The sequence below is a fragment of the Tasmannia lanceolata genome, unplaced genomic scaffold (assembly GCF_043159265.1).
Source record: "Tasmannia lanceolata isolate RefF3 unplaced genomic scaffold, GAP_Taslan_0.1 ptg000013l, whole genome shotgun sequence".
In the NCBI taxonomy this organism is placed as follows: Eukaryota; Viridiplantae; Streptophyta; class Magnoliopsida; order Canellales; family Winteraceae; genus Tasmannia; species Tasmannia lanceolata.
In genome coordinates, this window is record NW_027518690.1 from 2,669,757 (window position 1) to 2,692,590 (window position 22,834).

At 38.8% G+C, this 22,834-nt stretch overlaps 2 protein-coding genes across 2 annotated transcripts; one reads left to right on the top strand and one right to left on the bottom strand.

Moving 5' to 3' along the window:
• Positions 1–2,049: 2,049 nt before the first annotated feature.
• LOC143889507 (patatin-like protein 2) lies at positions 2,050–6,377 on the bottom strand. Its single transcript, XM_077393749.1, has 7 exons — positions 5,952–6,377; positions 5,355–5,536; positions 4,905–5,091; positions 4,141–4,302; positions 3,578–3,880; positions 2,741–2,916; positions 2,050–2,650 (listed from the first exon to the last, which is right to left on the bottom strand). The coding sequence occupies exons 1-7, from the start codon at positions 6,081–6,083 to the stop codon at positions 2,572–2,574; spliced, it is 1,221 nt and encodes a 406-aa protein (XP_077249864.1). The 5' UTR covers positions 6,084–6,377; the 3' UTR covers positions 2,050–2,571.
• A 5,792-nt stretch (positions 6,378–12,169) lies between these two features.
• On the top strand, positions 12,170–21,448 carry RBP47B (RNA-binding protein 47B). The gene is made up of 6 exons (XM_077393750.1): positions 12,170–12,528; positions 16,684–17,158; positions 19,582–19,649; positions 19,741–19,871; positions 19,991–20,087; positions 21,080–21,448. The coding sequence occupies exons 1-6, from the start codon at positions 12,271–12,273 to the stop codon at positions 21,245–21,247; spliced, it is 1,197 nt and encodes a 398-aa protein (XP_077249865.1). The 5' UTR covers positions 12,170–12,270; the 3' UTR covers positions 21,248–21,448.
• Positions 21,449–22,834: the final 1,386 nt, after the last annotated feature.

A 22,834-nucleotide genomic window follows, 5' to 3' on the forward strand; every position in this document is an offset into this window, starting at 1 on the left:
GAGCGTTTTGGCCAAATTTTCTTGTGAACTTCCTCTTTGCCTGCACATTCTTCATCGCCGTTGCCCTCTAACTCATCCTCTTCGCTTTGCTTTCCCTCTGCCTCACCATCTTTATCCTGAGGTTAACTTGCCATGATTCAAGGACATAAACTTGGGGATTTAATGTTCTCCACCATGGCAGCTGGCCATTCAGTCTCCTCTTCCATGTGTTCACTTTCTCCCTCTTCCATTTCTTCTAGTAGAGTGAAGCTATTCTGAATCTTGAAGGTGTGTCCTCCGCACGAATCAAATCATTTACTCTTGACATTTTGTAATTTGTCTCTAACTTCGAACTAGGCTCTGGTTCAGATGAGTTGCTAGGAATGGCTTCAGTTTGGTTTTGTGCCGAACATTTCTGCTCCACAAGTTTTGGTTTCCATTCCTGCTTAGTTCTTTTGCTCTGCTGGTTGGAGCTTTAAGGACAAGTGACATTTGTGTGGCTAAAATCTTTGCAGGCAAGACAAGCACTTGGACGCCAACCATATTCTATAGGGTTGAGAAGTACTTCCAGTTGGGGTCTTGAGTTCAATAGAGTCTGGTAAAGGAAGATCTTTTACTTGAATTTCAACACAGAAACGAGATTTCAGTTCCCATGTAGGAGATTTCAGATATTTTAAGTTTTCGAGCTCATTTTTTTAGTTAGGCTCCGTTTCTTTCGAGTAAAATGGACGTAAAACAAATTTTATGCGTCGAAAGAAATGAAGCCTTAAGAATAGTTCCACACAATCACAACTTGCAGAACTGCTTAAGGACTAGAAAAATTTCCAGGCTCAAATGATATTATATGATCCACCACAATCACAAAGATCCACGTTTAAAATTTTAGACAAAAATGGATCCAAAGTCAGCACTGAAAATCAACTTTTATGTGATGTTTTCATATAAGAGAAAAATGGAGTGTTGTTATTAAAATCAACACACCATTAATAAGTCTTTTATTTACATGGTGCTGTTCTAAAAACAGCATAGCTGTTTTTTAAGATTTTAAAAACTCCCCTTTTTTAAAACCCATGACCATGAGTAAGGTCAATTTTGACAGAATAACAAGGTGTTACTGACTTACTGTCAAAAACTGAGTGTGTTGAATTTAGCAAAAGTGGAGTGCTGTTATCAAAATCAGAAAACCAATAATAAACCTTTTATTTAGGCAAATGTTATCAGCACTACTGTATTTTGATGATGGCACTCCTCACTTTATTAAAAGTACGGTATGGCCCTCACCATAGGATGATCCAAACCGTCCATTAGATGGGCCACAGCCTAAATAGGTTGTGCCCCAAAAATCATTTCATAAGTTGATCTTAACCCTACGATTAGGTGTTTTTTAAGACCTTAACAAGGTTTGTTGTTTGGCAAAGGGCTACTGACATTTCTAGAAAGATGAGATAAAGCAGGTGCAGCCTAGTTCCAAATATGCCCTCCGGAAAACGACCTCTGCCCCTTTCTAAAGACTAAAATAATTGAAAAGTTAGTAAGTGGAAAGGGCATTTTTGGTAATTTCAAAATGTCTAGAAATTTTTCTCAAAATTTTCAGAGGGGGCAATTGCGCCTCCCCCCCCCCCCCCCCCGCCCCCCCTTGCGGCTCCATCCCTGAATACATAGTATGTACTAATTTACTTAAAAAGGCACCATATGAATTCGCTAATCCTCTATCCAATTCCCTTTACCGGTGTTTAAAAACTCCTTGACTCGGCAAGGAACTCGCCCGAGTCGACTCCTTTTTATCTCGGCCGCGTTCCGCATTGCGTCACATCCGTGTTCCGCATTTTGCCCTACATAGTCAATAAACTCCTTTGACTCTCCCGAGTTATGACCTTGTCAACCGTGTCAATAGCGTTCTTGGCCGCGTCCGCGCCGAGTTGACAAGGATTTTTCTTGGCCGCATTCTGCGTCAAATCCGCATTTTTAAACACTGCCCTTTACACTTTAGAGAAAGGTCTCTTACCAACGAAATTTATAAGAACCTAAAAACAAATTCTTGTTTGATTCACCCTCAGTAGAATTATCGAATAGAATAAAAACAATCACACTACAATTTAGAATACAGATAATTACATATTTTGATCCAATCCTTTCTTGAATCAAGAAGAAAGATTGATACTGAGAATGTTACAATGGGAAAGAAGACAGAAAAGAAAGAGACAGAGCAGGAGAAAAGAGAAACAGAGTAAGAGAAAAAGATTTTTCTTTACTCAGTGCCTCAATCGTTAACTTCCTATCTAGTTATAGACTGAAAATTCAGTTTGGTACAACTGTCAATATCCTAACAAACTAATATTCTCTTTTAATTGTAAAAGACATCAGCTAAGAAAACTACTAAAGAACTGTATTCATATTACAACTAATTGCTAAGTAATCTTTCATCCATGCAGGTTGCTGTCTCATCCTTGGTTCCTTCTTTCTGCCCTGTTGTTCATCTTGACTTACCACTTCTTCTTCCAAGCTACCATCTTCTGTTACTTCATTGCTCTGGTTTATTACTTGCTCAATCTCAACTCTGTTGCTATCATATTTTTTGTTGACAAAATAATATCAAATATATTTGTCTTTTTTGGTGTGCGGCGATCTCATATCTCTAACTCTTTTTTCGTCTGAAAGTTGTTTTGCAAACCTGTAAATATTTTTTCGATACAATGATTAGCGAAATAAATAAAATATAATTATAGTAATAGAAAGGCTTAGGAGGTATTTTTAATTTCACCTTATGAGAGCTTGTTCATTAGAGCCTGAATTTTCCACGGGTTCAAAGACTCCTTTCTCTAGGTTCACTCTCGAGACTGATTTCTTCAATAGTTCTTCACCTATCTTCACAAGATTCTCCATGTTTTCCTTAGTGGCAATATCAACTGATGAAGCGGGACTGCTTAATGTATCATCCTGGTTTTTTGTTCAGGAGCGTTATCAATAATTCATTCAAGAGGTTGTTGTTTTAAGACCTAAGTGGGCCTTCATTGATTATTGGCCAATTGATTGTCTAGATTGAAGAAGAAGATTATAAGTAATTTTACCAGAAATACCCATAATCAAATAAGGATTATAAGGTTAATCAGGTTACTTTACATATATTAATTAAATTAATGGATATGAGTAGATTAGGCCATGTTTGCTTTGGATTTTGGAAATTGATTTTGAATCAAAAATTGATTATTTGATTCAAAATTGCATTTAATTTTGAGTCCAATAATCCATCTCGACTGAAAAATCAGTCCTCAATATCCAAAACAAACAGGTCCTTCAAGTAGGCCAACTACATCCGGTTAAGCTAGTTAATTAGTTAAGCTAAATATGATTTGATAAGATGTTAGAGTTCTATAATGGGCATAACTATAAAAGGTGATTTTCTGTGTGCGCGTTTGTGTGCCCTCTCAAGTCTCTCCTCCTTCCTACTTCTCAGCTCTTCTTTCACAATTGGACCCATGAATATTTCATAGAATAATTTTCCATGGATGCCAAAAATACCCCTGAAGTAATCAACATGATTATATGTGCCAGATATGATTATTCCTATCTAAGAAATTCAACAAGTATGGAAACTTACTTCAATCCGGAGATAGTTAGATTCAGAATGAAGGGCTTGAAAAAGAACAGAAATGTGAATGTCAACCATATCTTCACTTGCTTTCGTGAACACATCCACTATAGGAGTGGAACCGCCGCTAAGCAACCAGCCTAGAACACCCCACTTGCTTGCATGTTCTGCATCATATTGCTCTTCCTTCTTAGCCGAACCAGTTCCTAATGAGATGACTAAAAATCTGCCATAATCCATAGGTTTAATAGGGAAGAAATCTGGGTTCCCTCTGAATATCTCCTTTGTCACTTCACCCATTGCAACCAATGCCTGAAACCAGGATTCAAACAATTAAATATATTAAGAACCTTGTTTGGGCTTCAGTCATTTGAGAAATTTATAGAATTAACTGGACATTTTTTTCGAATTCCAAAAAGAAACTATCGCTTAGGCCGGTTCGTTTAAAATTATTACAACCAATTGTGAGTGCCAAACCGATTATTGGACTCAAATTTAAACGTAATTTTGAGTCCCATAATGGGTCTCTCACTCATAATCTTAAACGAACAGGGCCTTAAAGAAGCACTTACAGGATTATTAGCAGCTACACCACCGTCTATGAGGTTGAAGTCCCTTGTTTTCCCTTTAGAATCTTTGGTTTGGAAATAATGTGCAGGAAAGTAAGTAGGAGCTGCAGATGTACTGATGCTGATATCTGAGAATAAAGCATCCAGGGTTGGGTCGGAATTTGCCTGTACTAAGAGAAAGTCATGGTTAGATTATTGAATATTGAACAGCAAACAAGATATTTATGTTCAGAACTAAAAGATAATGTTACATTATAATAAGAGATTTGCTAGCGTTCATCGCATAGCGTCCATCGCAGATGGTCTGTTGTTGCATGCCAGACCTGCCACAAGACTCACTTTACAGCAGCTTTTGTCTTCATTCATGAGGTGGCTCATCTGGCATGCAACAGGCCATCTGTGATGGACACTACCAAATCCCTTATAATAAAATGAATTAATTAAGTTGACTATTATGTTATTTTCATTTAGGGATGTGAACGGATCCATCTATGTCAAGGGAGAGAAAAAGAGAAAGGTAGACAAGATATTTATGTTTAGAATGAAAAGAAAATGCGTTTTTTTTTTTATGGGTAAGCTGGGGTTAGGCAAGACCCCGACCAGAATTCATTAAGAGAAAAAAAAGATATACATGAGGATTGAAAACAAAACCCTATCAGTCTATCACAAAGTGGATGTTCATGAACTAGGAATTGAATTGAAATTTGAAAATGGAAAATGGGAAAGAGAAGAAATGGATAATATATTTGTGAAAACGAGATAGGAACCTCATAGGAGGAGAAGATGGTCGGTTGAAGTCGCTTGATATCAAATGTTGGAATAGCTACATGAGTCAAAGCTTGGCTCAACTTGGTGTTTCCTAGTTTTTCCTTGACAAGGCTATGAAGATACTTTCCATTGTATTTCGGTCCATTTATTGCTTTTAAAATCTTCGTAACCGGAGCAAAGAGGCCTCTGCAATTACAAACAAAGAAAAGTGCATGTTACACAATTACTAAAGGGGGTCCATTGCTCAGACACAGTTTATTCATGGTTACTTGATATATTTTATAGGGGTGCAACTCGGGTCGATTTTTGGGAATTCGGGTTGAGCGCTTACCATAAAATTGGGTTGGTTCGGGTTGTTTCTAATTCATTTTTTAGCAAAAGCTCAATCTGATCCGACCCAAATTGCACCACTAATGTTTTAGCATCAAATAAAATCCTCATGGTCTTACCCCGACTGTGGGAAGATTTTCGGGGAATGTTCGAGGTAGAAATCCTTGATATCTTTGGCCGCATATAGAGGACGATTATCTTCATTTGGTGCCGTTAACATGGCAACCACAAGGCCGCCCGTGCTTGTCCCTGCAATCACATCAAAATAGTCCACGATTCTTGCACTCTCACCATCCAGTTCCTGCTCCATACCGCACCCAATTAAAACCAACAAGCAACAAGCAACAAGCAAAATTGTAAGAAATTAACATACTATCATAATATTGATTCGGTAAATTTAAGTTTGAAACATGATGAACCCAGTGTTTCAAAATGTGGATGCAGGCCAAAAAACGGTCAAAGCAAATCCTAGCCAAAGGGGTACAACGCTATCAATTACTCGGTTGATACGGTCATAATTAACTCGAATCATTGGAGTTTTGATTGACTTTGTAAGGAGTTTTGATTGATTTTGTAGGGAAAACACGGACTTGACAAGAACTTGGCAAAGATAAAAGGGAGTCGACTTGGGCGAGTCGATAATGATGTAGGAAAGTTTTGAAACTGTGGATGAAACTATGACAAAGCTCTGTGGTTGGGATTTGTTGAGTTATAACCTGAAGTTGTGACTCAAGGAAGCTAAGAATAGTTGCAGGGATGACACCTCTGATTCCTCCCCCATCGATGCTCAAAATAGTAATTAGGTTTCCATAAGTTGGAGGTTGGATCTGCGATGATGTTCGTTCCATGACCGTTTGTGGCGAAAGTAAAGAATAAGATGGTGTATGGAAATAAAGAAGATGGGAGTTTAGAAATGTTAAAGATGTTTTAGGGATGAATGAGTATTTGTAGCGTGGAGCCGACGAAGGAAGATTCTATGATTCTTCATGCAAATCAGACGCCAACGATGAAGTCTATCTTTGAATTGTTCAATTGTTTTTTTGACGAAAAATATTTCTAATTCAACTGCATAATTTAAGTTTCTATAAGAATTATGGCCTTGAAACTGAGTTTGCGATTAATCCAAACTGTAATGAGGTCATTTGGTGAAGAAGGTTAGAGGTCTTCATGTTTTGAATTGTAGTTGGGGACTGTTTAAGGAGTTAGGTGGTCTTCTATAATAGTACTAATTAATCATGAGTTCATTGAAATAGTATGATATTATTAAAATCAATCTAATCGCAAGTTGTAACTATAGGAATTTTTGTTGGTAACTCTTAGTTATATATGAACTGATTAGTATCATAGAAGCCCATACAGTGAATAAATAATAGTATATTGAGCATTTCTACAATTTATAGTGAAGAGAAGAGATACGTCTAGCCCCACATTTGTATGTCTTCTTTCTGAAATTGCATTTTCATGGGAAGAGAAACAAATGGGGTCTGAATGCAGTGGTTTTAAAGAGAAGAAAAAAGGGGTGGAAATATCATTTCCGGATCGATAGTTATATATGTGATTATTTTTAGAAAAAAATTCAAAATGGGTGTCAAGATGAAATATTCAACAAGGGTGTGCGATTCAAGCATTTCAACCATGAAAGCAAAATATAATATTTAAATTGTCACCTCCAACATTAATCTTCTATATTTCATTTTGTTTTTCGAAATTCTACTCTAAATAACTTTATATGAAATTTCTTAATCTTTAGAACTTTTTAGATTACACCTGTTTAAATTTAAATTACGTAAGTTGATGTTTTCTTCTGTTCTTATCTACACATCACAACTTGATAGTTATTTTTCTGTACAAAATAAAAGACCCCTTTGGCTTGAAAACTTTTTGGGAGAATCACAGACTTTTCTATATGGCAGATGAAAAATCAATGGCGTCAGTCTTTGATATGCTTTTTCCTGGTTAGGGTCTGAGTTCCCACGTTGGCTGTATGGGCCCACCAATCGCCATAGCTGAGTCGACTCAATTGTAACTCATAAGCCTAGTGTCACAGGGACGTAGTTAGCATTATGAACAAGAAGTGGCCTTGTCACGTTGCGCCTTCAAAAGTATGTTGGGAGAGAACATTTGATGGCACTTGGGTTGGCCTTAGGACATTAGTCACTAAAATTTTATAGGTAAAGGATTAAGAGGTTTCTATACTCGTAAAGGGTTTGTGAGATTACGTAGGTGAGCAATCGCCCGAGCTGAGTAAACTCGGTGTAACTCAGAAGCAGTGTTAATGAATGAAAGTTTTGACTCGACAGGTGGTGCATGCACTGCAGCAGTGGCAAAGGATTAATGTAAGATTCGCACGCTTAAATCTTGTATTTATTTTTCTATCTTTGAAAAAACGTGTTTCCATTTTGTATTTCCAGTAAAGAAAGGTCTCTTGCCCAACTGAGTTCGGTTGTTTTTTTTTTGTACTCTACTAAAAAGAGATATAGGGATTGTTCTCCCACGTCATGCAACAGCGGCCTAAGGCGCTTATCTACAACCGCCTCTTTTTACTTTTAAAAGGAGCATCTCTCTGATAATTACCTCCTAAGCTTAGTTGGGTTGCTTGTAATTACCATGTAAGTAGTGGTGAATTAAAACTTAGGAAGTCAACTGTGTTGAAGTATAAATGCTTAAATAACACCAACTCTAATCGCTGTTTGGTTGGTTGTTGATGGCTGGGAGAATAGGAGAAAAATAAGTCAAAGAGAATTAGACGAGAATGGAAGATGGGGAGAATATTTGGAGGGAGATTTCCGAGTAGTGTTTGGTTGCGTGAGGAAATTAGCGGAAGATGTAGGGTGTCATTATCAAATATAGGTGGAAGAGAGAGAAAAGTAAGAGAGAGAATGAGAGAAAAAGAATAAGACAAAAATTTCTCCCAATTCTCCCAACAAATTTCTCCATTTTGGTGAAAAAGGGGGAGAAGATTAGGGGGGGGGGCATCTCCGCCACGTAGGCGCCACCTAGGATAGAAACCAATAATGATGTCTAGAAGTTGTCTAGTGGTCAAAGGCGTAAATGACAACCAAACATGCTTTGGGGAGATCTCTGGGAGATCTCATGCATTTGAAACTCCTACAATCCCCCCAAAACAAGCAACCAAACAAAGCATAAGTAATTGGTTGGTTCAAATGGTATTAGAGCTATTGCCACACACTACTGTTTAAATTTCTACGGTTCAAAATCCTACAACTGCTTAATATTAGAAGTCCACATGTACAGCCAACTCAAAAGAAGGGCCACCAGGTGTACGACCAACCGCTCGATAGGACTTCCCGTAACCCTTTCTTTCGGGTTGGTTCTTCCCATACCCCTCTAAGGCAGTGCTCTTCATCGGCAAATCCGAATGTCTCGATCCCCAAAAAAAAAGAGGGGCCGCTGGTGAGGGGGAGGAGCAAGTCAAGTAGTCTCCTCGTAGTCACCTTGGTTCCCATCCTCCTAGAGTAGTGGTAGGCGGCGTCATTACCAATACAGTGAGAGAGAGGAGATAAAGAGGAAAAGCATCAATCCCAAGATTCTAAAACCACCTTTGCTAGTAGTTTGTTGTTATGCTACGTCACAAGATAAGGAGGAGACAAGCCCAAGTAGTCTCCTAGTACTATGAAACATTGAAACTCTACATGCAACCAAAAATAGTTTTTTGTTCACGTGGCACTCAGAAAACTACAGAAAACCGTTACAAAACCCGTGATATTGTGCAGCCAAACAGACCCTAGAATTTCTCTGCCAGGTTATATTTCCTTTTTTTTCCTGGAGGGTTTGTATTCCTCCCCATAATAATATTCCTTATTGTACATTGATCTTTTTTTCTCACTAGGTGTTATTTCCGACATTAGCAATTTAAAATTATACGTTGATCTTTGGCTCCCATTATGTGTTATTTCCCATATAAGCTACTTGACTAAAGTACCAGACAAGGTAATGGAATGTGTAGCTGTGATGCCACGGAGAGATTACGAATCTAAGGAGAAGATCGTGAAATCAATGGCTGTTGGACCCGTGTGCAAATACAGTAGTGGGTTTTCTTTAATAAAGCCCATCGATGCAATGATTAGCTAGTAATCCTTCCTTTTGGTAATCTTCCTTGATAAGAAATTAAACTACAGACAAAACACAAGTTAATGGACCAAAGATTAGTCCAAGGTTTTGTAGGGTTCTAAGAGGAGTGCTTATTTTAAATTTGAAGTTTTAGATGAGGACACAGACAAACCCTGGTGGGTGGAATTACAAAATAGGCAAGGTGGCCATGCTCAAGGCCACTCTCCCAAATGAGATTGCATTTTGTATGGCTTGTTGGCTTTGGAATATCATAAGATATCCCTTAAGAAGAGAGGGTGAGTTTGTTCTATATATACTGCACTAGGCTAGGCCATGTGTTCCATCTCTTGGCCTTTTCCCCCTGTATCTTGCATTTTTTTCACAACATGGCTAGGAAGGTGTCACTGATTGTAGTTCTCTTTCTCACTTTAATGGTTGTTTCCATGGCTCTTCAGTCTCATGAGTATAGGAGAGGCCCGAGAGGGGGAAGGAGGGGTAGAGGGGTGCCGTTAACAACTGAGAGAATAGGTGGAAAGAAGGTGTGGAGTGGGAAGCAGTATTACTACAAGGATGCAGAGACAGTCCCGAATGCTCCTGGTCATAGCCCAGGTGATGGCCATGTTAGAATTCATGGCTAGGAAGAGCTAACATAATACATTGTACATTAAGGGTAGTTCCAACTTTTAGCAAGAAAAGGTTAAAGAATGTAATGGCATGCCTAGTGGCTTTGTAATGTTTTAAAGAATGTAATGGCATGCCTAGTGGCTTTGTAATGTTTTAGCTCTCTCTCTCTCTCTCTAAGTCACTCTTTTAGGGGGTGAAATCTAAGTCACTCTTTTAGGGGGTGAAATCCTTCTCCTACGCGTACTCTAAGCCCCCCACACGGACCTAGTCATAACCCAAATCCTAATACAAGCGATTCGCATTGAATTGGAAGTGAATTAGGACATTCAAAAGCAAGTTTTTCGCTTGAAAAAGTTGGTTGCCATGATGTTGGGGCAATCACCCTTCCTGAGGTGTGAGAGCCTTTTGCTCATGGGATTCACCTATTTGGTATCTTGAATTGGAAATCAATCATTTAGGCCCAGTTGGGCCAAGACGGAAGTTTTTTTTCATGGAATATTTTTTGTTTTATTAAGAGGTGGGAGTAGAGCAAGGAAGTGTGTGTGTGTGTGTGAGAGAGAGAGAGAGAGAGAGAGGCCATGAATGATAAGAGGGTGAGGAAGTTGCTGAAAAACAATCATTAATTAGATGAATAATATTTGTTGGATCATTGTTATTTTTGTGTGATAGCCCATCACAAATAGTTCATCTGATCCTATAATCATACATCCACATCACAGTGTTAGTTTGTTACCCAAGAATGGAACCTCAAAAAGCAGTTTGGATCTTGGTAAAAGAAAATCTATAAAAATAAAATAAAAAGATATTCCATGGAAAAAGAAATTTTAGGGATACAATATCAACAACTTTTTTTCTAGAATACATGACGGATAAAAATCCCCCCCTCCCGTCATTCATTAAGTTTTGAAGGCGAAGAAAAACATTAAAGGAGGTGAATTTATCCTTGAGCAGTTAATCAGTTAAGGGGGGGGGGGGGGTTATCATTTCCCTAAATGAGTTACCCAAGTACTTCAATTTCTACTGATTTTTTCCCAAGAAAATTTTCCATCATTGGATGATACTAGATCTTTGATCAAAGCTTGGTGAAAAAGATATCTTTTCAGATTTTTTAAGCCGTTTGTTCTTTTGCATTCCTCAATCTTGCGAGTGGCACACCTGGGGCTGTTTGGATACATGGATTTTAGATTGTAAAATCCTGGTTTTTACATGCTAAAACCTTGATTTTATAAGCTTAAATTTGGATTTTACCATCCTAAAATACAAGTTTTAGCTTGTAATATCCAGGATTTTACCATGCTGGATTATAAAATCCTTGTATTCAAACAAACTAAGGGTAGATTTGTGATACACAACAATACCCATGACCAGTGTTTTTAATATGGTGTAAGCCCTAATAGTCCTGTATATTTCAAAAGTAGTGTAGACTCCACTATAGGAATATCCAAACTGCCATGAAAAATCATTTCTACATGGATCCCAACCCTCCGATCTATAGAGGAACCGCATATTATGGAAACCTATATAGATCGGAGGGCTAGGATCATCCTATAGAAATAATTTTTGGCGGCACAACCTATTTACGCTGTGTTCCCTCACATGGACAGTTTGGATCATCCTATAGTGGGTCAAGGTGGCAAACGGGTTGTGCCGTGCCGGCAAGGCACGAAACTTCACGGCCCGATGTGGCCCATGGGCCAGGCACGGCACGGCATGTTTCATCCACGGGCCGGCACGGAAAAGTTGAAAGTTAGGCACGGCACGGCCCGTGGCCCGTATTGTGCCGGCCCGGGAAAATAGCCCTAAATACTCACTTTTACACTGATTTTACGGGGTGCTGGGCCGCTTGTCATGCCGTGCCGCAGGCCTAAACCCCACAGTCCGGCACGGCCCGCGTCACTGTACGTGGCGTGCCGGGCCTTGCCGGGCCGCGGGCCGTGCCGGCCCGTTAGCCACCTTGAATAGTGGAGTCCGTACAGTACTTTTAAAAAAAAACGGGACTATAAGGGCTTGCAGCATATAAAATCTAAAAAAAATATCACAGTAAACGTGGCAAATGATCTGGTCGTACGATAACTGAGTAAAACAAAGATTTTCCCAATCTAGTCTAGTAATAATAATAATGTAAACGAAGAAGTCCCGATCTCTCCCATCAACGGTAGAGAAAGAAGATTCAATTTTAATCCAACGGTTGGAAACAAACAAACTTGAGTACCTCTCTATTAATCCCCTCGTAAGCCCTTCATTGAATCCTCTTTCTAACCCTGGTTCTGCTTCCCTCACACCAGGCTCAGGTTCTTTGTTGAATTCTTCTTCTCTGTTCTATAATAAAAGACGAGGAAGATGATGCAATCGACGGCCGGTGGAGATCCACATCAGCAGCAGCTGCAACAGCAATGGACGGCGGGGATGCAGTTCCCGGCAGGGACGATGATGATGATGCCACAACACTATCCTCAGCATTTCATGCCCTATCATCATCAACAGAATCAGCAAATTTTAATCTCATCTTCGGAAGAGAATAAGACGATCTGGATCGGAGATCTTCATTACTGGATGGATGAGAATTATCTCCATACCTGTTTTGCTCATACTGGAGAGGTTAGGTTTTCGATTTTTTTATTTGTTATCTGCTTTTTTTAGTTTGTTTTGAATCGATCTATTTATCTTTGTGCTTTCTTGATTTGCCTAGAATTTGTGTTAGATGTTATTTTTTTTAGGTTTTATTGAACGTTCTGCCTAGGATTTTCCACAAGATCTCTCTCTCTCTCTCTCTCTCTCTCTCTCTCTGTTTGATTTATTTTCTTTGTTTCTTCATTTTACTGTGTAACGATAAAAATTGTGTTACATGTTGTCTTGTTTAGGTTTTAGGTTTGGATTGCGAGAATTTTGTGGAAAAGTTTGGAAAGGAAAAGGATTTCTATTATTTCTTATATTTTCTACACACACGCAAAAAAAAAAAAAAAGAACCAACCAACATCATTCAATTTTTACTTAGAGGACCCTTCAATTTATGATAATATCCTTTTAAATCAGCGATAATCATATCAATTTCCTCTAAATTGTGGAAAAGAAAAAATTTCTGTAAGAAATATTTTTCTTGTAGTCCAAACAGGTTGTTGGAACGATCTTGTCCAAAGTGATTGTGTTTTTTGAATGCTATGTATTTCTTTTATTATCTTGTAAAGTGGAGGTGTTTGATAGGTTAGATTTTTGCGTTCTTAAGCAAGCTGGATTCTTTATCTCGTCAAAGACCTATCACGGGGGCAAGAAATCAAACAAATTTAAATCCTGCTTATGAACTCCATCCCTAGCAAGCTTGTCAACAATCCCATTTGCAGATCTCCACACATGCACAAAAACGATGGAGGAGCCTGCTGATTTGTCCTTTATCTCGTCAAAGAAATGAGCAAATCTCTAAGGAGGGACCAAGGAGCCCTTAAGCCACCTAATGACGTTGAGAGAGTCTCCTTCCACAATAGTTTGGTTCATTCTTACCTTGTCCAAAAGCATAAGACCTCGATGCACCGACCTCACCTCATCTTCACTAGCATCTGCTGATCCAATAGGACCAGAGAAGGCTCATAAAACCTCCCCTGATGAATCCCTTAACACACCCCCAATACCTGCGGGCCCTGGATTGCCAAGGCTAGAACCATCGAAATTTAACTTCAAAAGCCCAGCGGGAGGAGGTTGCCAATGTTGTGCAACCAAAGGACGGATTTCCTTGCTATTACAAATCACTCTCTATCCCTCCCACAACTCAAAGGCCGAGACAAAGCGGAATAGAGGGAGTGACTTTGCCCAAGCAATAGTTAGCACTAATACTTTAATGAATAGCCAGTAGGGTGATTTGGCTACTCCTTCAAAAACTCCATCATTTCTTTCCATAATACCCACATGCTTTTTCCTCCATGGAACCAATGACCAACCTTCGAATAAATCTTGAAGGCTAGAAGGGAAGACCCAATCAATACCAAACCTGGACAATATACTGCACCATACCTACCTGGCGACTCTGTAATGTATGAAGATATGGTCCACAGATTCTCCTGCCTCGATGCACAAGGCACAATGATTAACAATTAACATTTTTCTCTCCATGAGAAAGTCCATTGTCTGAATCCGACTACAAAGTGCTGCCCAACTGAAAGTGCATACCCTTGTAGGTGCTTGTATCTTCCATACTTTTGCTTCAATTGGAGGCGCAGGACAAGGAACCCATTTATTATAAAAAGACTTAACCGTAAAAACCCCGATAGAATCCCAGATCCACACTCAAATGGGCTGAGTGTTGTTGGTCTTGAATTATGTTATAAACTTCTGAATTGTAATTTCCAGTGATTCGTGGAAATTTTTGGAGAAGAGACAAACAAGTTGAGAACTTCGTGTTTTACTTTATAAAAAAAATTGTGGAGAAGAGACAAACAAATTGAGAACTTTACATTGCACTTGGCATAGTCCATAGTTTCATCAAAGAAATCTCAGTTCTGAGGTCAAATTTTACAATTGTACAACTCATTCCATTGCTGGTCTTGAATTATGTTATAAACTTCTGAATTGTAATTTCCAGTGATTCGTGGAAATTTTTGGAGAAGAGACAAACAAGGTGAGAACTTCGTGTTTTACTTTATAAAAAAATTGTGGAGAAGAGACAAACAAATTGAGAACTCTACATTGCACTTGACATAGTCCATAGTTTCATCAAAGAAATCTCAGTTCTGAGGTCAAATTTTACAATTGTACAACTCATTCCATTGCTGGATGATCTGGGCAAGAAAAACCTTGCGTTGCTTGTGTTGAACAAAGAGCCCATTTCCTGGCTTCCCAATGAAGCAGAGCAGGGGAATTTAGAAAATGAGAACTTTTGAGGAGCGGTGAAGGTCCTGATGGAAAAATGTATGTTATAAATTAGCAAGTGTTGGGTCATAACTCTTAAGTTTGAAGGGTCGAAAACATTTGGACCCCCCTTAATTCATTTAAAATTTTAAGCGAATTAAAACATATGTGGGCCCTCTAGACTTAAATGACTTAATAATAAAAGACTAAACTGCCTTTACAATAAAAGAAGAGACAAATGCTTCCCTATCGCTAGAGATTCTCGCACGTGGGCCCCCCCTATTTGTCTCATTTCAAATGAGGATTGGGGCTTTGGAGTTGGGTCTTCTCTGATACCTTTACTAGCTGCCTTGGATACCTATCAGTAAGAAACTTATATTTAAGAATGGGGTGATTTATGTAAATCATGGGTGCAAATTGGATGTCAAGGCTTAAAAGAACAAAACAAAACGAACTTTTCCAATTTGCATTTTGCAAAAAACCCAAAATCAAACAAAAGCCGAGAGGAAAGGATGTGACACATACCTGGTTCGTGATGTGAGGAGAGGAAGAGGACAGACATTAGGAAGAAGAGGATACACATTGATACTACCGATACTGGGTCATATATATATATATATATATATATATATATATATATATATATATATATATATATATATGTGTAGAAAACGGTTTCTACACACATGTGTAGATAAGTTATCTACACACTACCTTAAAATACAGTGGAGGCCCACATTGTTTGGGTGATCCAAACCATTCATTTGATTGGCTCTCGCATAGATAGGGTGTCCACAAAAAATCAGCTCCATAGGATCATCCTAACCCTTCGAACCGTGGAGGCAAAAAATGGACAGATATTTGAAGGTTTATACATGTCCATTTTACCTCCACAAATCATAGGGTTTGGATGATCCTATGGAGCTGATTTTTTATGGACACCCTATGTGAGGGCCAATCAAATGAATGGTTTGGATCACCCAAACAATATGCCCTCCACTGTATTTTAAGGTAGTGTGTAGAAACCGTTCTCTGTCTCTCTCTCTCTCTCTCTCTCTCTCTCTCTCTCTCTCTCTCTCTCTCTCTCTCTCTCTCTCTATATATATATATATATATATATATATATATATATATATATATATATATAATGGTTATATGGAACCGACATATGTGCTATTTTAACGTCACTGATATCAGGTTGAATATGGTATCAGCCTCAACCAAAACAGATATGTATCAGCCGATATGGCATATATAATACCAATATTTTGATCCATGGGTGTATGTATTTATGAGTCTTGTTAATTCTCATGTTCTCTTCCATTTCTTGTTCTAAAACTCGTGAATACGATACTGAAAGAACTGTGGCATTGAATTGTGTTGGCAAAGCTGAACCAATGCAGGTGTACTTTCATCTTCAGTTAGCGGAGATCGGTTATTTTGTATATGAGAAGTTGAAAAAGAGCATATTCCCATTTATTTATTTTAGCCATTTGGGAAAACTCATTAGTCAGACTGTCAGAGACTACAAAGACCTAAATTGAACAATCTTTATATGAAGGTATCTTGCACTGTTTAGGGTTTCCGTTGCGTGCTTGGAGTTTTGTTCCAATGTCTGTAATTTTGTGAAGTAAACGAATATCATTGTGTCAAGCTGTTGATGAGGGCAGGACTCTATCCTCACGTATGCTTTGATACAGTTCTTTTTTATTGCTTCTGCTAAATGTATCAGTAGTCATAATAACCAAGTTGTTACACAAGGCTATAGTATACCTGGATTACAAATAAAGAAACACCGACTTTTAATTTTGGTGTCTATTTCTTGAGTTATTCTCTGTATAATAGCCATTTTAGCTACTCACTCTCCATTGAATATATTCTTGGTTGCTAACATTTTTAACATCATGATCTACACAGGTCATTTCCATCAAAGTTATTCGCAATAAGCAGACTGGTCAGTCAGAAGGCTACGGATTTGTGGAATTTCTTTCACATGCAGCAGCAGAAAAAGTTCTGCAGAGCTACAATGGAACTGCAATGCCTAACACAGATCAACCCTTTCGGCTGAATTGGGCATCATTTAGCATGGGTGATAGGCGTTCAGATGTTGGCTCAGATCGCTCCATATTTGTAGGTGATCTGGCTCCTGATGTCACCGATTCCATATTGCAAGAAACTTTTACCGGTAGGTATCCATCTGTAAAAGGCGCAAAAGTTGTCATTGATGCAAATACTGGCCGTTCGAAAGGTTATGGATTTGTGAGGTTCAGCGATGACAATGAGAGATCACGAGCCATGACTGAAATGAATGGTGCATATTGTTCCAGTAGGCCCATGCGCATTGGCGTTGCAACCCCCAGGAAGTCATCTCAACAATCTTATTCTTCTCAAGGTATGTGGCAATGCTGTTTATTTCTGCGTACAAGAATGTTGAACTTCAGATATTTTATATCAAGTGTTTGAATGATTCTTGTAAATTAGTGAAAGTAGTTGTTATTTGTGTCGCACTGGTTATGATTTCTCAATAAGACTTTAAACTGTGTGAATTAGTCGCTATGCTGATCACTAGATATTTCAATCTAAACACCAATGAAGGCTCAGCTTATTGTTATCTACGAAAGGAGCCAGTACATACCCTGATTTCTGTTTTGTGTTCCCTTGGCATACTGTTGATTTGTCATCATTTTTTAGTTCCCTTTGTGTGTAGCCCTTTTTTAGTGCGCTAAGTTTCTTGCTTTCTTTGAATAATGTCGTTACATTGAGATGGAATTACAATTGTAGCTCCGTAGTAGAAATGAGGTGTAGCTTGGGTTGGGTCAAACCTGAACTCAACTAACCCAAATTGATTTTTGTTCAGATTTGCCCTGGTCATCAACCTTGGGAGGCTTGAAATTTCTTCACCCTATAAAAGATTGGTTGGGTTTGGGGGGTTAAATCTTTAATATTTTACGTCTTTACTGTAGGAAGTATTGAAATTTTTTGCTATGTACTTGTTGTCATGTTGTGTGTGAAACTCTATTAGTGTAATGACTGATGACGAATACAATTGTAAAATATACATAGTTTATTAAAATCTATGACTTTTTTATGGCAACAAATTTATTAAACATAAGTGACCGAGATGGTAGAGGGCGAGCCTTGGTGCAACGGGGTAAGGTTGCTCCATCCTGACCTGGTGGTCACGTGTTCAAGTCACGGAAACAGCCTCTCTGCAAAGCAGGGGTAAGGCTGCGTACATCTAGCCCTCCCCAGACCCTGCAATGGCAGGAGCCTCATGCACTGGGCCGCCCTTTTTTTTTAAGTGACCGGGAGCCTCGTGCACTGGGCCTCCTCATTTCAAAGTAGAAACTCTAGAAGCTTCAAGCGGTCCCATTTTATTTAGAACATGTATTTTCTAAACCCAACAAAATATTCCAAAAATTCAAATAAATTTAGAAAACCTATGAAAATTTCTTTCATCAAAGGCCACCCCTCCAATTTTTAGTTTGAAGGACCTATGGATTTGCTCTACATCAATTCCCTCCCAGTTGGAAAAAATTTGACTTCAGAGTAAGGATAATCATACAAGATTCTCTCCAAGTTTGGAATGATGATTTTGTACTAGAGCTCCATACGTTTCTTCCCAAATCTTCCACAAATATACCTTAAAAGTTCTTGTTTATTTATTTTCTACGCGGGCATATCTTCTTTGTGATGAAAGTCTAATGGATCATTGTGATTAATCACTGAAAACCTTTCTTTGAGAAAACTATTTAATATTGAAGCCTTAAGTTATTGACTTTGTGCATAACCCCCAAAATTATTGATGAGACTCGATCATCAGCACAGTCTTCATTACCTTTCAAGGACTCATCAATGTCGGAATAAATTATGGTCAAATTTCGGGAATTTGGTCGGAAATAATGACGTGGAAGGAATTTATTGAGATTTCGTTTCGGTGGGGATGGAAACGAAAACATTTCGGTCGTTTCAGGGAAATTTTGGGAAAAATTTAAAACCATGAGCATGACCCAAATAAATAGAAAACGACCCATGCCAACCAACAATCTCCATTTGAAATCAACATGGAAAGCAACATGTCTTTATTTGAAATCAACATGGAAAGCAACCTGTCTATATTTCTATCAGGCAATTGTGGGGTGTGGGAGCCATTGCTGCTTGTTAAACCAAGAGTGTGAAGAGGCACCTTGATAGAGGAACTGCGGGTTATTGTCCTCCGAGCAGAATGCATTTCCCTATTTGACACATTTTCAAAACTCCTTTGCATCATCGTGGACTCTCCCGAGTCGACTCATTTTTACCTTAGCCACATTCTAGTCTAAGTCCGCATTTTGCCCGACAAAGTTAACCAAAACTTCTTTCTTGCAAAGAGCCTAGTTGTACTACCAGCAGCCTAATTCCCATCTCCGTTCTATCAAAGGCATGAAGTAAAGGAGGTTACTGCGGTTATTCCGCCAAAAGCTAGGCCAAGAAGCCCAAGGTGAGACAGCCCTGCTAACTCGTACTCTTCTTTTACCTAGGATCGGATTCAATAGAAGCTGAGTCAATAGCTGGGGATTCCTTCTCCCTCAAAGCCTATTCTGATTGACTTTTGCCCTCGGGATTCTTTTTGGCATCAAGCCTACCCTCACATGCAGGGGATTCGATAGCAGTAGCAGCAACTCTTGTGTTATAACCACATCAACCAAGTCATATTGACAAAGTCATATTGCTTTCCGATTTAAGTAACCAAGCTTGTAAAACTAGTGAATTTTTTGCATGCAACTTGCATGCTTTAACAAGAAATCTCTCTTTAACCAGCTTTGCTATCTCCAGGTGGCTTTGCATCTAATGGCACCTCTGCCCATGGCTTCCAATCTGATGGTGATTCGAGTAATACAACTGTAAGTGCTGATATTTTCTATCATTTATGGTTCCCCAAGACACCTTATATTATTGTTTAACCGATTTCTTATGGCCCATTTCTATTGGAAGATATTTGTTGGAGGACTTGACCCTAATACCAGCGATGAGTATCTCAAGCAGGCTTTTTCTCAGTACGGTGACATTGTCTCTGTGAAAATACCAGTTGGGAAAGGATGTGGGTTCGTGCAGTTTGCTCAGCGGTACATTTTCTGTTCGTGATTTGATTACAAACATGCAAAAACACTAAATCATCAACCACAATTTCATTTTCTGCTAATTATGTTATTTATCAATTTGTTCTCTTTATAATTGTTGGCAGGAGCGATGCGGAGGAGGCGTTGCAGGGGTTGAACGGGACAGTCATTGGGAAGCAGACTATTCGTCTTTCATGGGGCCGCAACCCCGCAAACAGACAGGTAATATAGCTCATTTGTAGCGTAAAAAACCTTATAGGCAACTTTATGAGGCAAACGTTTTAGTTGCCACATTTTTGTCAGAGCTGTGCCTACATCTAAACCCCCATCATTAACAACCACCAAATCTTCCTTTGTTAGCCAATTTGTTGGCGTGTCTGCTTTCTGTACTTGGCCGTCTCTGCAGCCCAAATTAGGGCCCTTGCTTCAGCCTCGTTTGCATCTCATACCCCAGCCGGACCTGAAAATGATAGTAAAGTTCAGCCGAAAGATCCCACCAATTCCTGCACGCCCTGTTTTCCTTTTCAAGCTTCCGTCAAATTTGAACTTGACCCACTCAACAAATTTGACCTTGACCCACTCATATGGGGTGGCCTCCATCTGGGTTTGGCTTTCATCACGTTTCCTTTCTCTTTGATAATAACCCTCCAATTGTCTGCTTAATATTCGACTATCTACCGAGCAAAAAAATACTATTAAACTATCTTAGTTGCACCCAATGAGCAGATCTTCACATTCAACAAGCAAAATCCATCCAATTGTCTGGTTAATATCAGCCTGCTCTTTTAGTTTGCTACCTTAGCCCATGTAAAGCCCCCACCAAATCAATCCTACACTCTGAGGCCCTGTTCGTTTGAGATTGTGACAACCGATTGTGAGCCCTCAAACCGATTATTGGACTCGAAATTAGATGTATTTTTTATTCCAATAATCAGTCTGGGGGCTCACAATTGGTTGTCATAATCTCAAACGAACAGGGCCTCAGTTTCCTATGTTAGCCCATTTAAAGGCCCCCACCAGATCAACGGTTTGCTCATCATACGTAAGTGCTGATTGTTTGGCGGAGCTCGGAACCATACCTTAATAGTAGAGTTTTGTTTTCATGAAACTACTTGAGCTTCTAGCATGTGTTTGAAATCTCAATATCTGAATTGTTTACTTGTTTCAATCTTCATTTCACGTATTCATCAGTTCTCTGCTTCTGCATTTTACAGCCGAGGGCAGATCCTGGTAATCAATGGAACGGCGGGGCATACTATGGAGGGCAGGTTTACGATGGATCATATGGTTATGCTGTGGCACCTCAAGATCCAAATATGTATGCTGCTGCCGCATACGGGGCTTATCCTGTATACGGAAACCCCCAACAGCAGGTAAGCTAAACGATTTTGATTTGCGGAATCAGTTTAGCTTAGTTAAGAGTAGTTAAGACTGGTCACACTAGATTGGACACGATGGCAGTGTATCATCATCCACTTGCTGAACTAGAATTGATTTGAGCTCTCAAATTTGTTTTTTTAGATTCTATTACATTCTCTTTCAAATTGAGAGGTATGAGGATTAAAAAAAAAAACTTTTTTTTTCAATGCTTTGTGTTTCATGAATTTATCTATGATAATGGGGGTAATTTTATTTTGTTTGAGTAATCTAACGATCCAGATTGGTCGATGTGGGCATGATTGCAACTATGGCCCATCTAGCCTAGGGTTTCATCACCAAATTAGGGTTTGTTGAACATTGATGAGAAGAAGAAATTAGGTGTGCAGCTTTTGTTGACTTGGGTTGAACTTTTATTCAAAATTGAATTGACCTGAATCCAGTCCACTTTTAGGGCCCGTTTGGATACCTAATATATTGTATTTGGATTTGGAATTGAGTTTTAAATACATCCGGCAGCTCATGTTGAGAGGGAGAGAGAGGGGGAAGGGGGTACTTCCTAATGGAGGGGAGAGGTTGAGGAGCAAAGAGGGTGAAAGAGGGTGAAGGAAACTGCCAGATCCATGGATTTCCAATTTCTTATTTGCACAGCTTATTTGGAAATCTGATTTTTTTTCACCATCAGTTGCTCAATTGGAAATCCAAGAATTTGATCGGATCCAAATTACAATGCAAAAAGGGCTGCAAATGTGAGAATTCCAAATCAAAATCTTCTCTGCATCCAAACAGGCTCTTAAGGTAAATGTCAAAACCAAATTCCCAAAAATCATGAGTTGTGCATCGTTGGAATAAGGAGGTTGTTATCTTTACACCCTTGTTTTGATAATGCCACTCCTTTCTGTTTCACACTTATTTAATAAGCTTTTAAAGGTTTTGTAATTCCTAAAAAGCTACCAATGGAGAGTATTTGTGAACGAACGGTCTGAAATTATTTCGGATTGTGACCCACATGTAGCCACAAAATTCAAATTGAGCTTCATAGATCCGAATGGTGAGCGCCAATGTACGAAATTACCCTTCATAGTTTTGTTTTGTTATCATTTAAAACACTACTAAAAAAAGGTTAATGACATTTTATTTTGGGAAATGATATCAGCACAACCATGTTTTAATAGTTTTCTTTTTTAATCGGGTTGTGACAGCTTTTTGGGAACTGTAATCACCATTTGACAGCTCCTTAAATACAAAGGCCTTGTTCGTTTAAGATTATAATAACAACAGATTGCGAGTGCCTGACCGATTATTGGAGTCAGATTTTAATGTAATTTTCCAATAATCGGTTTGGTACTCACGATCGGTTGTCATAATCTTAAACGAACAAGGCCAAAAAGACAAGATGCTCTAGCAGAAATATCAAAACATGGTAGTGCTGATATCATTTCCCTTTATTTTCTCACCTTTCGTTTTTTCTCAAGGGTCCGGCTGACAAGGGATCCGAATGGTTGGATCTTCAAAACAAGGTGTGCTAGAATGTATTTTTTAAAATAAAATAAAATGTGCACATGCGAACACCGGGTTGAGGCAAAATGTAG